General features: G+C 37.9%; 1 protein-coding gene across 1 annotated transcript in view; it reads right to left on the reverse strand.

The window, feature by feature from the left end:
- PROX1 (prospero homeobox 1) overlaps nt 1-17408 on the reverse strand; it is a 53278-nt gene that overhangs the window by 32173 nt on the left and 3697 nt on the right. Inside the window, exons 2-3 of the mRNA XM_003265115.4 lie at nt 10870-12661; nt 3852-3959 (exon numbers count right to left, since the gene is read on the reverse strand). Coding sequence (XP_003265163.1) covers nt 3852-3959; nt 10870-12594 — 1833 coding nt within the window. The 5' untranslated portion in view covers nt 12595-12661. The remainder of the gene's footprint in view (nt 1-3851; nt 3960-10869; nt 12662-17408) is intronic.

Here is a 17408-nt window from a genome sequence, read left to right on the forward strand (position 1 = left end):
TAATCTGGCTAGGCAGCAGTTGACTCAAGGGGTGGAGGGAATGAGATACATCATTTAACACTGCCGGCTTGAAAAGCTGTGAGCGTCTGTTCTTCAAAGCTAAAATGACACTGAATCTGCTGTACTTAGTGGTCTAAGAGTTATTAGTTTGTACATTAAAATCAGCACCCAGTAGTGAACAGGGAGCTGGGGCGGCCCATCGATCCCTGGCATCTCTCTCACATTTGTCCACTTGTCCTTCTCAAAGGATTTGTAGCCCCGATGAGCTGAGCTTTTTGTTTGGCTAAATGTCATTATGAGGGAATTAAGTTGGCTCTCTGTGAGAACATAGAACTTTGTTTAGATTCTTGCTCTAGGAGTTAAACTAGGTCGGCCCTGGTTTCATCCTTTATATACATCACCCCTGTAGAAGAAGAACTCTTGCCATGCCAACATCTCTGAATTGTATGATTTCCCTCTACCTCTTTCATTCCAAGGTAATTGAAAAGCATTTACCTCTTACCCAAGTGGAAGTCATTTGTGGAGAGTTAAGCACTGTATCCATTCCTAAGGAGAAATACAAAGGAGTGGACACCACTTTGGCCTGACTCACCTTCTAGAGCAAGTCAGAGGATTTACTCCATCCAGCTCTATCCTCCAAGTGTGGCTTTGATGGACAATTACGTTATACCATATTCAGGAAACAAGATATTTTCTGCTCACGTTTTTTTCTCCTGGTTTTTGTTTTGTTTTGTTTTTTTGCTTGCAAAATGAACTTATGATCACTAAATAAAATATGAGGGCTGAGCGCGGTGGCTCATGCCTGTAATCCCAGCACTTTGGGATGGCAAGGTAGGCAGATCATTTGAGGTCAGGAGTTCGAGACAAGCTTCACCAACATGGTGAAACCCCATCTCTTCTAAAAAAAAAAACAAAAATTAGCCAGGCATGGTGGCATGTGTCTGTAATCCCAGCTTCTTGGGAGGCTGAGGCAGGAGAATCGCTTGAACCCAGGAGGTGGCGGTTGCAGTGAGCTGAGATTGCACCATTGCACTACAGCCTGGGTGACAAGAGTGAAATTCCATCTCAAAAATAATTGAATAAAATAACTTTATTATTTGAAAGAGTACATTTTACTAAAGTTAGGAATTTTCTCCTAGATGAATGTGGCCATGACCAAGTAGAGGCTCATGTCATTATAACAAGCATTACATGGTCCATAGATAGATGCATATATCTAGTTCCAGATAAATGATGCAGGGTTTCACTTCTGAGAAGATCCTAAGTTCTCTTCCCCAATTTCTCTAGTGATTTCTTGAATCCTGGCCAAAATAAAAGTTTGGATTATATATTCATATATAAAGAAATATCTATTTCTTTCAGCCTTGCAAATAAATACTTGTCTATCTGTATGTCAATGTCAAGCTATATATATATATGTGTATATGTGTATAGTGAACCCATGCACATGCACATATGTGTGTGTATGCATTGTCAAAATTCACATCTGCGATTATTCTTAATATTGAAGAAATCCCAGAATGCTCTGCCATTGTTTTCTGGAAAGTCTCTGGACCATGTTGCCTGGACTATCTTTCCCTTTCTATGCATGGCTTTCTACTCTTATCAGTGTAAGCTCGAGGAATACAAATTCATTTATTACTAGCCAAAGAAAAAACATAACTAGGAAAGTTAAAAATGTATAATTCCTTCCAAAAATAAAAGAGGAGTGACCTTCAGTGATTTTCTGCTTTGCCTGATATGTCCTACTGTTTCCCCTCCATTAGAGTGGATAATTGGTATGTAACCAGACTCACATATACTTTAACAGCCTTCTCTTCCAGTATGGGTAAGGTATGGATAGAATCAACAATCTGAATATAAGTGCTTTTGAAGATAAAATATTCACCCAGGTATTCCATTGTTATCTACACAGAGTCAGTGGTTATTTGCAAAGCTGAATTGCTAGGGGCATTCTAGAGGAATGGGAACAGTTTCTTGTTGGTTTGTTTTGCATGGTATTTATAAAGCTACAGATCAATAATCTTCCCCACTTGCCACCACACACCACACACATGCACGCATGCTTGAACTCTCACAAAAAATGAATGTTTCTAATATTGACATCTACTCTAGGGTAGTGTTGGATCAGAGTGGCTGCTGTTTCCCACCCTCCAGGTGGCTGTGTTTCCATGGTGGGTGAGTGATACCTATGTGTGCAGTTGGTAAAGCTCTTTGGCCTACTTCTGGGTGAAAATTGCTATGCAAAGAATATAAGTTATTGTCATTATTATTTCACAACACTGCAGATCATTGCCCTAAAAGGAATGAGTAACATGGACATCTGCACACACAGATACACACACACATATATGTGCACACAATAACCCTTTTCTCCCTGTCCTGCATGTCCCCTCCTAGAACTACAAGGTTGGGAGGATTCCCTGGAAGACAAACTTTACCAGGTTCTACTAGACTCTAGAAGCTGGTCAGTCCTCAACCAGGTGACAAATTGCCCTCAATTTGTGTGTTCTAGATTGTCCTTTACAAAGCCCAAACCCTTTTCCCGGCCTCTGTGTCACTCACCCTTGTTTGTGCTTACTTAGTCTTAACCAGACATTTACATGATGGACTTTCCCTGCCTCCCCATCTTGCCCAGTTTGTTGGCGCCAAACAAGGAGAAAACAGGCCTTCCACTTAAGGAGCACAGCCAGGGAAGGAGAAAGATAAAAGGCTGAAGTTGATACACAATTCAAAAGCAAACAGGAGGGAAAACAGAACTTTTCTTATAAGGCCAAAGAAAACACCAGTGAAGGAAACTGAAATGAGTTGGCCTGCAAAATGGGGCCAGTGAAGCCACTTGGGCATCAAGCACAAAACAAGCTGCGTGCAGGGAGCGGTGGAAGAGCGAGTGTGTTTTGGCAGCTTGTGAGTTCTCCATGGCAGAAAGAAGAACTTGTACATATGGGGGTGGGCAGGGGAGGGGTGGAGAAAAAACACCCACCCCTAATAAACTAATCTCAGCTAATGTAGTGTTTATCAAGTTCCTGGGATAATGATACCATGTGTGTCATTATCATCATCAAAACCCAATCTATGTTTTAAAAAGTTACAGATGATTAACACAACATCAAGTTGATGCAAACAATTACTTAAAACCCACACACAGACACAGACACACATACACACACACACACACGCATACACACACACACACAGAACCAGGAGGTCCCAATATTCTGTAGAATGAGGGAGGCTGCAGCTGTAGGCCGACAGCTTTCATATCCTCATTTGAATAATGTGTCCTGAATCTGTCACTTTATTCATTCTCCTTATGCTCAGTGTACTCTACATCAACAACAAATTAAGTTGTAAATAAGAGACAATCATCACTTTTGTTTTTAAGCAGCTACTGCATAGAGAATTTCAATGTACGCTCCTTTTCGACAGGGGGAAAAAGAGGTGCTAGAGTTTGCTTTCATAAGCACAAATATGGGGAAACCAACAGAAACAAAAACAGAAACAGTTTACTGTTGCTGAGGGGAGGGAAAAAACATTCTCTAAAGCACATCCATCCATTACCAGCTGAAATTTCTTCAAAGAAGCTACTCAAACATATAAAGACAGAGGCTAAGTTTTTCAGACTACATTGGAAACCCATGCAACTTATTAACACCAGTCTTTCAGTCTTAATACACAAGTGGCATCTTTGCTTAACACACCTTTAGACAAAAGGACAAGTGCATTAAATCAATTATAACACAGGTGTAGGAATAAACCAATTCCACATTCATCTCCATTAAATTCCGGGAGTTCAAATTACTGCCACATGCATAGAAAATGAAAAAATTAAGAATAAAAAAAGTCCCTACCTTTACATCGGAGAAGTAGGTCTTCAGCATATTGGAGCTGGGATAACGGGTATAAAAAAACATGAGCTTTGCTTTTTTCAAGTGATTAGGTGACAATCCTTCTTGCATGTGGGATGCAATTGGTTAAGGAAAAGAAATTCTGTAAGCACAAGGACTCCCATCTCCCTCCCTCCAGTCTCCACCTCCATAGAGTCTGGGGGTCCACCAAGCTGCCGTGGGAGTGCTGGAAGGTATATGACACTGGCTATCGCATCCATTGCTAACTTGCTGCCGTTTGCTCAGTGACCCGCCTGTCAGAGGTTGCCACATGCAATGGTGAGGATGCACAACTGAGTTGCAGAATCTTGGCTACTTTAGGGTGAGGATGGCAAAGTATTTTCCTTGCTTTAGGTTGGTAGGCTATCTATACGTTCACTTGTTGCTAAGGAGACAAATGCACCCAACATGTACTATACAACTCTTGTCATAAGAGGTTTTTCTTCTTCCTTGCAATTACAGTTCTGTTTGTTCTTCTCTCCACACTCTGCAGTTTAAAGCAAATTATTCTACTAATGTACATGAAAATATAAAATGCATTATTTTGAACACTGTTATGCAAGTTTCACATTTTACCTTTTAGTGTTAATCTAATGGAGCATCTTGACTCACTTGCTTTTTATCTTATTGTGTCCTTTTAATTGTTTCCTTTTAAATAATAGCTAAAACTTGAGAAGAGTAGTTTTGGCATGGAGAGGACAGGGAGGGGGTTGTTGCTTTTGTGAAAGCAACGGTCCAAAACTAAATACAATTTGCCTGTCTTGGATTTATAGTTAACTCCTTTGAGAGTGACGCAGTAGTTGGGGCTAACAAATCAATACATGTGGGTTAGCAGATCAATAAATGGCCACTTACCCAAAATAAGAAGGCCTATTTATCTGGAAACATCATTACCTTTTAGATCTGTAAACAGCAGCAACTAAAACAGTTCCCAAGAGAATGTGAGGCTAACCATAACAATCCAGGCTTCCTGATTCTCCCCCAGATTCTTGGCACTCCTCAGCAGACTCAGAGCTGGGATGGCTCTGGTCACATCTGTGCCGCAGCCTGGCCCTGCCATTTCCTCAGCAAATTAATGGCTTTATAATTTATCAGAAATGAAGATGCACGTGGAGAAAATCAATGTGGTCCCCCACAAGGTCAATTAAGGGTCCTTCCTAGAAGCTTCTCTAAGGATTTTCTCTTAGTAAGAGTGTCTGAGAAAAATAAGAAAAAAAAGAAAAGAAAGTGTGCATATGTGTGCAAACACACACACACACACACAACTACCCAATAAAAATTTCACCCCTTAGGCAAAAATGTCAAATAAACACAGATATTTAGGAAAGGTAAAATTTTCCAAATGATCTTCATCAAGTCTAGCATGACTAATCTTAAGAATGGAGGGAAACCAGAAAGTTACTAGAGAAGCATAATCAAATTAATATGGATAAGCTCTTGACTACTTATAACAGGGTGTTTAACCAAATATTCTGCTGAGAATTTGTTCAATTAACATTCCCTTTAATATCTCATGCAATTTTAAAAAGATCACCTTGGTCTATAAATAGAAAAGTTAAGTAGTGCAGGTTTTTTTTGTTGTTGTTAAACTGAAAATAAACACTAAAGAAAGAAATTTTGATTTTATATCTGTAAGCCAAAGCAGCTTAACTGAACTTGTGTTTTTGTTTGAGATCCTTAATGATTACAAAGACGATAATTTATGACTGACATACTTCTTGTGCCAAGGAGAGGGCTGAAAGGCCCTCCAGTAACCTCCATTAGACTGATACAGAAGACTAAAGGAGCACAGCACACTTCAGGACCATCTGTCCAAATGGATAAGTGAAATAATAGTTGCAAGCTGTCTGCTACTGCCTTGTGATAAGAGTTTTAGGCAAGTCCAAACTTCGACAGACACTCTCAGATCTGGGTTCTAATCTTTTCTTTCAGATGGCTACATTAAGACAACGTCATGCATTTAATTGGAAGTCACAAATCTTTTAAATTTTGGTGTCATACAAAATACAGTGTTTTTCTGTGTTTCTTAGATGGGCACTGAGCTACCAAAACTTCCTGAAGCTTTTAATACATCTAAATTATGCTAAGATGTTTTCATTCTTTTTATCTAAAAAAAGTAAAATATCCATTTTATTTTGATCAGTATTTAGAGGCTTTTTATCTAACAAAAAATTATTCTGATTTAGATTTCTCAAGTTCATTTTTGCTTTAAAATGTTTCTTGTTGGTAATACTTGGAACTGATCAGTTGAGATGGAACACAGAATTAATCTTTATCTCTTGCTTATCGTGTAATTAAAATTCCCATAAAATATATGTTTCTAATAAACTATTAAAAATAACTAATGAAACATTTAAAAGGCAACAGTTAGATAATCCTTTTTTTCTCCTCAAAATAAATCTGAACTGACCAATTGGTTAATTTCCCTTTTAAGTGCTTGTGCTGAAAAGCAACTGTTCTTCCAAGAAAGCACTAGCTGTTTCCAGGATACTTACACACGCACAATGAGTCATGATGGAATAGATTCAGTAAACATACAGCTGTACTGAACACGAGCTAAGCTCCATTCAAGGCCAGGAAAGAAAATGAGCACAAATAAATATTAAGGAGGTAAAGGGGAGTGGGGTGAGGGGGGATGGAACGCAAACAAGATCTGTCCCAGCAGCTCATGTGGCTGTGCCTCAATTCTCTTAGCCATAGCTTTGTGAAGACAGATGACATTCAATTCTATGTGTAATGCAAAATAGACAATAACTGCTGAAACTTGAGACAGCTGCCAGGTGTAAAAAAAAAAAAAAATAGAAAAAAGAAAAAAAAAAAGAAAAGATGATAAATCCATAAATTAATGAAAGACATCTGCTCGGGAATATAAAAGATCAGAGAAGCAGGGTACTGCAGCTGAACGTAAAGCAGTGTTCAAACAACCTGAGAATCTAAGTGTTGTCTGTTTACCAAGTACAATATAACCTTACCTAAACAGCAGCCACGGGAGGAGCAGCGGAGGCAGCAAAAAGGCAAATGGGAGAATAATAGGCTGTGAAAGCGGAGGAAGATAATTCTTTTTTTCCAGCTAAACTCTGGATTGTAGCTAGAGATTGTACGTTCTGCAGTTCCCAGCAAATGGGTTGAGACTACTTAATTTTCCAAAACATTTGAAACCTAAAGAATTTTAGTTCTGCCTTATTCCCTAATTTGCTAAGTTTCTAAGAGGTTTTCCCCCTAGAAACCAAAATGGGGAGAAAAGATCTAAACTCTCTCACATAATGATAGTGATAGAGCAAGTTGTTACTCCCACTAGGAAGTTCACCATAATTGGAGGGGTCTGTAGTGTATGGAAATTTTTTTTTAAATTTACTTCCTTTATAATATTTTCAGGGGAGGAGGGTAGTTTAGGAGCCCAAAGTCCTTTAGTCTTTAATCTACATGTTTCGCTGTAGCTAATATAAGTACTATAGCCTCCACAAGACTTCTAAAAATGTATAAGATCAATTTCTGTGGATTGTTTCAAATTTCAGAAATTCATTTCTAATCTATGTTTCCTGGTTGGATTTTAATTTCAAATTACTAAACCATTTTCCTTTCTAAACTTCAAGTCTTTCTAACATTCTCCCTAAAAGTTGAGTGGAAAAAGCTGGGTGTTTCAGAGAACAGGCTCAATTTCTTCACCTGCACATCTTAACGGCTTATACTACTCCTCTTGTGCTTTAATTGGGTGCATGCAAATGTTTGGGGCCTAAACAAGGCTATTTTTCTTGAGATGCAAAGAGGATGAATGACAAGGAACGTCATGAAGAAAAGCAATTGGCTGACTGTTTCTTTTGGAATTTGAATAAAACTTAATATTTGATTAAACAGATTCATTTGCAAAGATACTGAACATATTTTTAAAATCCAAGACATGAGCCCTTGGAGCAGGTGCACTGAAATTCAGTTTAACTTGCATACACATTCACTATTTCCCTTTCACTAGATGGGATAATGAGGTAGTGTGTTCTATCCTACAGAACATATATGTTTAATGTGGTGAATGTAGAATGGGTTGATCTGATAAGCTGGTGTTCTTAATAGTTCTTATCTTAGCTACTTTGTTCAAAAAACAGATGGTACCTTTTGGAGTGGGAGAGAATTGTTCCTGAAAAATTAAATTATACATAACAGTTTGGAAAGCCATGAACTAAAAATAAAAACATAATAATAGCAATCACAGTGGTACCATTGCATTGCATTTCTGCTCATTTCTATTGATCTTTTCAAGGAATAACTGTACAACAAGTTCATATATGGCCCCGTATCCCTAAAATTGAAGTAAGACATCACTCACTGTGATTCCCAGAGATTTCTTCAAAGTAAAAGCTTGAGAATTTTGCCTACACACTAACAGTTAAATCAAGGGAAGAACACACTGCCATATAGAGGTAGAGACAGGAGAAAAGTGGGCCCAATCTCTCTACAAACCAACAGATCCTCACTGGTTTCAGAATTGTGGGAACTATAGAAAAGGTTGTTTGCCTATATTATTCTTCCTAAGAAATAATACACCAATGAGATAAATGGTTAAAAGTGCAATGTATTAATAGTAGAGGGGGGAAAAAGAATAGGAGCATAGAAGGCCAAAAGGTGGAAAATGTAATCACTAATTGCCACGAGAGGCCAAAATTATTTAGCTATATGAAAGAAACAATTCTGGGTGTGAGCAACTAACATTTCATATGAACACAGGTGTTTCCCAACAGAATCACCGCTCAACAGAAATTTATGTTGATAGAAGAAAGGAGAAGTCATGCCTCTGAAGAAGAAGCAACTATATTTTCTTTAAAGCCTTTGATATGTATCAAAATAAAAGGAACTTCTTTCAATTCAAATCCTCAAAATTCCTCCGGGGATTTGGAGAGGTTGAGACAATGAACATAGCCAACACTTATAGCAATCTAAAAGATTTTTTTCCTAGAAGACTAAACTTTAAAAAACAAAAAGCACAGCCATAATTATAATGATCTGGTTATAATGAAAAGTCTAATTTAAAGAAAAACCATAAAGTGGCATCTTGAACTAAAGAGCTTAGTGTGGACTTATAGGAGTTCTGAAACCTGGCATTAAATCTTTAAATATTCACCAAAACTGGCATGCATGTCACTTTACTCTGTGTGTGTGTATCTGTGTGTATGTGTGTGTGTGTGTGAGAGAGAGAGAGACAGAGAGAACCTACTATCACAGCTACCTGGTTCAAAACAAAGTTAAGAGATCTCTGGGGTGCAATGGGGTCTTAGCCCTAGACATTAGCCTTACATGAACCTCTGAAGACGCTCTTTTTGCAAAGGGCACAAAAACCATTCAAGCCATTGTGTCTTCTTAGTTTGCCTTTCTCATCACCAACAGCAGTATTCCAATCATTTTGATCAATATTTACTGCCTGCTTATAATATGTAAGGCATGGTGCTTGGTGCAGCTTTGATTCATGGCTGGTGGATTGAATTTTAGATCTTCAAAAGGTCAAAGTGAAATCAACAACCAAGCTAAAACTCCATTTCTACATATCTGTAGAAATCTCCCATGTCTTTCTCTTCCCTTTCTGTTACAATGTTCTTCTCCTCTTGCTCAGTATAAGAGAGACTCCATGTTTAACTGCCCAAGCAGGTGTCATGATTAGGGCCCTAGTAGTTCACCCCATCAGAAATCTACACTATTATCCTGAGAGCTGGCTTGAAGTACAACCTCCACTAACCAGGAAAACATATTTCCACCCATAGCTGGGACTTTGCACTTACGTGGCAGCCTCTGGAGTGGGCTTAGGTACGAAAATGTCAATCTCTAGTCATCAAGACAATTGCTCAAAATCCTAAATTTAGTCACAGCCAACTTAATTGCTAAATTTTATATCCATCTGGTTATTTATTATATAAGAAACATGCCTCCACCTGCCCCCAAATGCTACTATTCTACTACTCCCAAAAGACGAACGACCACAAGATTTTTAAACATTTACAGAAAGAACCGATATACAGAGAGAAAAAAAAATCTTCAGTTAAAAATAGCTGGAGTTCGGGATAGGCCTAATTAAAAAAAATATAACTGTTATCTCTACATAAAAGTCAGTTTCAGAATTTAAAAGAATCATAAAAAGAGGCATTTTTAAGTCGAATACAGCTGAGTTTTATATTTAATTGTGCTCTCTCGCTTTCCAAAATAATTTGCTTTGTGTATGTTGGGACAAAAGATTTCTGTGTATGGCTGAACAGAGGTTAATCATGCATAGAGGCAGCTGCACCAGACCCAAAGAACAGACCTTGGGTGAACGAGAGAGAGACCGATGCTGTCTGAATAAATCAGTACCTGTATATTTCCTTAAAAAAAAAAAAAAAGTCTCACTTAAAGATGAAAGAAAGACTGTAACTCCCAATCCACATTTTTCTTCCTCCTCAACCTCCCACTTATAAAGCGCTCTTCCTAAGATTTCACTGGGACATCTTTAAACAGACCAGAAGCCTTGCAGATGGTTTACACTGAGAATTCTTCTTATGGGATCTTAGGGATCTGAAAACTGACTTTTCTGCTTATTCTATTATACAACTTACCATCTTTGAAAAATATCTGAGAGTATTCAATCAGTATTTACAATGAGACTGTTTTCCCGTCTCTGAATCTACTCTTTTTTTTTTTTTTTAAGAGATAGGGATAAGAAGATAATGCAGGAAGAACAGCAGAAAAAAAACACTGCTGAGAAAGCACATATTAAATAGGAGCTCCTCGAGGCAGTGGACAACTTGTGGAAGCTGCAAAGATGTTGGTTTAGTTTTAAGCTTTTCTGCAATCAGGAATGGCACACGCATGCTGATAAAAGCCTATTCCTTTGAATAATAGGAAAGGTTCCCTTCTTAAGAAGATACTAATACTGATCTACATTGCTCTAGATATTGTGTAAACCCAACCTTTTGGGAAACCTTTTTTGGTTTGTTTTTTCCTCGAGGGGAAAATAAAAGGATATTGCACTTCCCGAATAAGGTGAGATTTCAGACATATCTTGAAGATCGCCGCACTCGGACTTTATGAGCGACAAGGAGAGCCCTTCGGCGGTGCTGGGCGGGTGTGCTGGTGAACAAGGGTGGTGGCTCAGGTGGTGAGATGACATCTTGGTCCTCAGACTCGTGGTATCCCTAGTTAAGTCTAAGGATTCAGGAGAGGCTCTGTCTTTTCCAGAGAAGGAGCCGGAGGGAGCACCTAATGGGCTCTGAAATGGATAGGCCATCAAGGGAAGGGGGAAGGGGTGGCGGAAGGTGGACGTGGTGAAGCCTGTGGTGGCAGAGAGAGGCGACTGGTGCAGGGGCTGGTGGTGGCCGCCAGCGGCAGGGCCGGAGGCAGACTGGTCAGAGGAGTTTTTGCGGACAACCAGGGGCAGTGCTTCTGTCTGGTCAGTGGAACTGGCCATCTGCACATTGCCAAAGGTGTCCAGGGGATTCGGAATGATGACGTCGCCAAAGCACTGCAGGCGCTGGTTGGCGGTGTGGAAATTGTGGTTTTCCCCATTGACTGCAAATCTGGCCTGGGGGATCTGGAGAGGTGGGAAGACCTGAGGAACCTGGCGGGAGGGCTTGGCCGAAAAGACTTTGACCACAGTGTCCACAACTTGCGACATGGCAGTGTTCAGTTCTTGTTTCAAGGTCTCAGCCAAATGTTTGCCTTCCGGTTGTAAGGAGTTTGGCCCATGGTCTCTTTCTTTGTTGTTGCCTTCTCGCTTCGGCTTGTTTTCAGCCATTTCCTGCTCTCTGATTAGGGCTCGAGCTCGGTCAATAAACTGTCCTGGGTCTAGCTCGCACATCTCATTATCTGACCTTCCGACAGAGTCCTGGGCCCTGGCATCCAGGATCTCCGAGCGCATGCTGTCTTCAGACAGGTTACCATCTTCATCATTTTCCGAATCAGTGCTGTCATAGATTTGGTAGAACTTTTCCTGCAGCTGGCGCAGCTGTTTCTGCATGTCCTCCAGCTGCTGTTTCAGCTGTCGGCGCTCCTCTCGCTTCTGTTCTTTTCGGGCTGAAACCAGCTGCTGGAAACTCTGTTGCTGCTGCTGGGGAAGCTTTTGCTTGCGTTTGTTTTCTCTGTAACTTTCTCGGGGACTCACAGACTGCGGGGCCATCTCTCTTTCATTTTCATTGCCCCTTAATGCCACACTGGGGGAATGGCTCATACCCCGAATTATATTCTCAACCCGGGCGCGCTTTGCTCTCAGGTGCTCATCACATAAGCGATCCATATCAAACTGGCTCATAGTAGGCCTGCCAAAAGGGGAAAGACACTCTGGGGGGCTGTCTCTTGAAGAGTTGCTGCATATATCCTCCTGATGTACTTCGGAGCCTGTACTAGAGAGACCGCTGGCTTGGAAACTGGGCTCCGTGCCACCATTTTTGTTCATGTTATTTTTCAACAGCTGGGAAATTATGGTTGCTCCTGGAAAAGGCATCATGGCATCTTCATACGAGTTCGCCCTCTTCAGCAGCTTGCGGAGTACATTTGACTTTTCCCCATCTGCATGCTGCACCACTGAATACTCAACATCCTGCTCAGAACCTTGGGGATTCATGGCACTAAAAAACGTTGCTCTTGCCTTAGCAAAAAATGCAGATGCTGTCCCTACCGTCCTTTTCACTCCAATGTCAACTCTTCTCCTCTTGGTTTGCCGGCTTAAGAGGGCTGTGCTGTCATGGTCAGGCATCACTGGACGGTTATTGTGCCATCTTCAAAAGCTCGTCAGCTGGGCACAGCTCAAGAATCCCGGGACCCTGGCCAACAGAACAAAAGGACTGATGAATCATTTTCTTTAAATTTCTCCAAATTTCCTGACCTCAATCCTGAATCAAATGCAAAATGCATAGGCTCTGGGATTTATGGCACATTACAATTATTGCAATTTATTATGCACTCTGCTTGAAATGAAACATTTTTAAATATTTCTGCTCCACTGGTTTAAGATGGATTAAGATTAAAAAAAAAAATAAAGCAAAAACTGCTTAACCACCAGTAATATGATTCTCTTTCACAAATGCCTAAAATGATACTCTTTATCTTCGGAAGAAACAGTAGATTATAAGAACACAGCCTCTGACAACCAATTGATTAAATTTTGGGCATTGAGATTCATATTATAAGAAAGATGAAAGTGCTCTATACTTAAGAAATAAGGTTAAATTTTGAGGCTGTGAGAAATTCACATGAAAAATTGCGTTTCTACATTGCAATTATTGTGGTTTTAATGCTATTAAAGGAAAAGGACTCTAAAATAAATGCAAATATATAATAGAGAGTTTTATTCTTGAATTTTAAAATATTTTTGTCATATGTAAAATGGGAAAGAGAACACCCTTAGCAGCAGCATCTTTCAAACATAAATGGTCAGTTTAGCATTGAAATAAATGCACAGTAGTCATTTTACAAGTCTGCTTATTTAGCTTAGCTATGCATTTTTTACTTGTAAAATCATACGTGAAGATTATATCTGTTGATATATCTTAATGTAACTATAAGAATATTTATGCACTTTCATGATGTTCCTTTAATGACAAATTATTACAAAGTTGGATTCACTGCAAAACAAGGATGTTACCACATTTTAGAAATCAATATGAAGAATAATAAATTATTAACCTAGATAAAGAGAAATATATCTTCAGGACTAGTTTCCTTCTGTTTAAATCTGCCAAAATAATATGTCAAATGCCCAAAGAAACTCTTTAACATACATGATTTGTGAATCTTATTTCCTGTGCCAAATTAAAGGAAAAAAACAGAAAAAACTGAAAGAAGATTTATAAAGAAGAAAGAAAATAATGTCCATCAAATGTGTGAGAAAGGGAAATATTTCTTTGCATATGAACTTCCATTATTTCTTGGAAACACAATATAAAAAGAGAACATCCTTCTTTGCATTTCATAAAAGGCACTTGACATGTTGTGTAACTTATTAACTAGTGATGCTAATCCCAAATTTTGTAGACATATAAGATGTCACATCTTTTTGTTTATAATTAACATTTTATGAAGAAAATGAAAATATTTTTTTCACATTGGGTTTATCTAATATTAAACTTCATGTTTGCTTAACAGAGCACATCTTCACAATAACAGGGTCCATTGCCAAAGGCAGCGTGCAGAGTGTCTGGAACGGCTCCCATCTCTTTCGGTTCACCTGTAAAAACATCTACGTGCTCCCTAGGACTGCATCTGTGGCTAGCTTTAAAGAATGACTATCCATGCAAATAGGCATAATTTCAGCATGAAATAACCTGTAAAAATCAAGAAAATGCTCAATGCTTAGATGGCAACAATATGTATATTTTTTTAAGTGACAGTGATTTCCTCACGCAATCTTTGCTCCTGGTTTCTATAGAAAGATAAAACATTTTAAAAGAGCCTGCTTTAGGGTATCATGAAAGGAAAATGATACCTCTTTATATATATATATATGTTTTTTGCATGCTTGAGAATGAAATACTTTTTGCATGCTTCAGGATAAAATTTCCTGAACTTAGAATGGAGATGGAGTTCTCAATAACTTCAACATTGGGTTCAAAATTGAATTCAGAATGATTGAGACCCTTTCAAACACTAATAATAAAATTGGTTTCAGGAATACAAAAATGCAGTGACAAATACTACACAAACACATTAGATCTGATAAATCAGGTTAGCTGTCAGATGACAGAAAGAACAAGGAGAGGCTGAGACAAGAAAAAGGATGAATCATTTCAAAGCTCTGTTAATCACAGAAACACTTGCATGGGGGGGCGGTTACAAGGAAGACTTTTTTCTGTGTGTATATCACCTTCCCCAAAATAGAGCTTATTGCCCTTATTTTTAAATTTTACATCTTTTCTATTTGTATGCAAATCCTTTTCTCTTGACTATCACCTGCAAAGCACATGGATCTCCAATCAAAACATCAAACAAACTTTTTGCAGTATTTTTTCTCTCCCTGTTCACCTTAACACTCAAACTTGACTTTCCTCCTGCCATCCTTGCTATGGGAAGAGCACCTCTGCCACAGAGGCTTGGAAAGGACAGACTGGTGTCGCTGATGAGCACAAGGTCATCCCCAGGCATCCTTCCTTTTCCAACTGCCATTTACCTCTGCGTCAACTGCACTTCCTCTCATCTAGCCTAGGTATCAACAGCTGCATCCCTGCCCCATGCTGGAGCCAAGAGGAGGGCTGTGCTCTTCCTAAGGTGGAAAGAAATGCTTGTGGAGTCTGTTAAGAACAAGATATAACTCCCTTGATATTCACCAAACTAAACTAATTTTGTAATTCTATTTCAGTCACATTTTTAGATTAAATAACGATTTGTATCTGTCTTGGGCTAAAAGAATTTAAATACTTTTAGGTCTTGTTGTAAAATGTCCAGCTGGAAAATAACAAGACAAAACAAATGGGAAAAATAAGATAAATTATATAATCCAAGACAAGGCATTATATTAATAGACACAAATAAATATATCTCTCCATATAGCTTAGACCTAAATTTAGAAATAAAAGTATAGTGGTAGCACACACTGGAACCATAACCCATGGAAGCTATAGGCATGATTAAATAATAATGACTGGTTGACACAGCACTTTATTAGCATCACATTTCATAAACAAGATATCTATATGAATATATTTACCACATAAGAAAATGTACTGTTACATTACCATAATATAAATTAAATCTCTTAAAAACATTTTCCAAGTGCTTCCATGATATTCCGGTTCAGAATTTAAAGGAAGCCATGGAATGACTTTATCATTGATATTTTTTAAACTCCTTTATTTCTCAAGATATGTATTAAGCCATCATGTTTCAACTGCAATTATTATTGATGCATATCATATTTGCATTTTAACATTAATTTTCAGTTTCACTAGGCAATATGAAGCTTTTGATCAACACTGGTGGATGTCCAAATCAGCAAGGATGCAGAAAAATACTGATGAGAATTTGAACCCAAATGTATTATTGATCAGATACACTTACTCTATTCCTGTAAGCCCCTCTTTAATTAATGTGAAAGTCTATATAGAGTTTTTCATCATTAAATATTTTGTTGCATCACTTGGCATATAACCTACATAAATGCTTTAGTAATTCTTATACAATGCATATCTTAACATAGCAGATTCCTGCCAGAAAAAGATATTATAAGAATAAACATCCAGGTATAGTCAAAACAGGTTTTAACTACTCCAAAAGAGTCTTCTTTAATATCTGAATTATCTGACGTTCTCTTTAACATGGAAAATTCTAAGGAAACTGATGACTTAAGGTTAGGAGGAAAGAATTTTCAGTAAAGAATTTCAAAGAACACTGCAACGTGAAGTATAAAGTGGTTAAGTGCTCTACTTTAATAAAGAAGTTATTTCGGGGAGGAGGATTCAACTTTTACTGCATCTATCTGGAGTCCAGATTCTGGACAAAGAAGTGTTTCATTATGGTAATTATCCAGATAGTTCAGACAAATCTTTTATGAGGCAGGGAGAGTGTAAGGTTGGCATGGTTTCCTGCTTGGATTATTTAGATGATCTGTCTTTGTCGATAAAATTATTTGAAGAAATTGTGCAAGCCTACACTTTACTTCTTTTAGAAAATCATCTTCGGATGGGCCTCTAATCTACTTGGGTCAACCTGGTTATGAAATTTCAAATAGAATATCATTAACAAAGAATATTTCAAATCAATCTGGAAATTAGTGATTCAAAGGGGAAAAATCAGATGATCTGATTTAAGTAGCCCCTGAATCATTAAATTGTCCCCTTCACTACATTCAAGAATTTGTTTCTGCTAATTAGCAACTTCTTCTTCAGAGATATTGGAGATATTTCTAATCCCTATCAGGTTAAGAAAACCTTTGATATTTATTTTGAAGAACTCACTTGACATAAGTTAATACCTAAATTAACTAAGATTGCATTATCAGGTTTTTAAATTTCCTGTCATAATATACTTCTCAAATCATTTAAGATTTCATTTAAGATTCTCCCATCCTATCAAAAATTCCACACATTTTTCACCTGCAAAATGAACACAGAACATTTTCTGAGACATGCCTAAAATATTAATTTCTACTTGTTTAAAAATTAACAACTTATCAGATAGGTAAATAAGAGACAGTGTGAAATAATCTTGAGAAAATACACTTTTTTCTTTTTGCAGAAAATTGAACTCTTTTAATGTCCTTTGAGAATGCACAGGCAATAAGTCTGAGAAATTCCTTATGTATATGTCCTTTCCAAGTTACACAGATACTTAATTAAAATCCTATAATGATACATCACGCACAGTCCATTTTCATATTATAACATCAGTCACATTTTATAATTTCTTTTGTTAATCTGAAACCTAAAACTTCTTATATTAACACTGCAAATTCAAGACAATCCCTAAAATGATATAAGACATTCATGAAAAGAGGCCTGTTTGAGTTTTAAACAAATAAAGAGGAAGTCTGGCAACTTATAGAATAAGCCAGCTTAGGTTTTAAGATAGCATGTGCTG

The sequence above is a fragment of the Nomascus leucogenys genome, chromosome 5 (assembly GCF_006542625.1).
Source record: "Nomascus leucogenys isolate Asia chromosome 5, Asia_NLE_v1, whole genome shotgun sequence".
NCBI lineage: Eukaryota > Metazoa > Chordata > Mammalia > Primates > Hylobatidae > Nomascus > Nomascus leucogenys.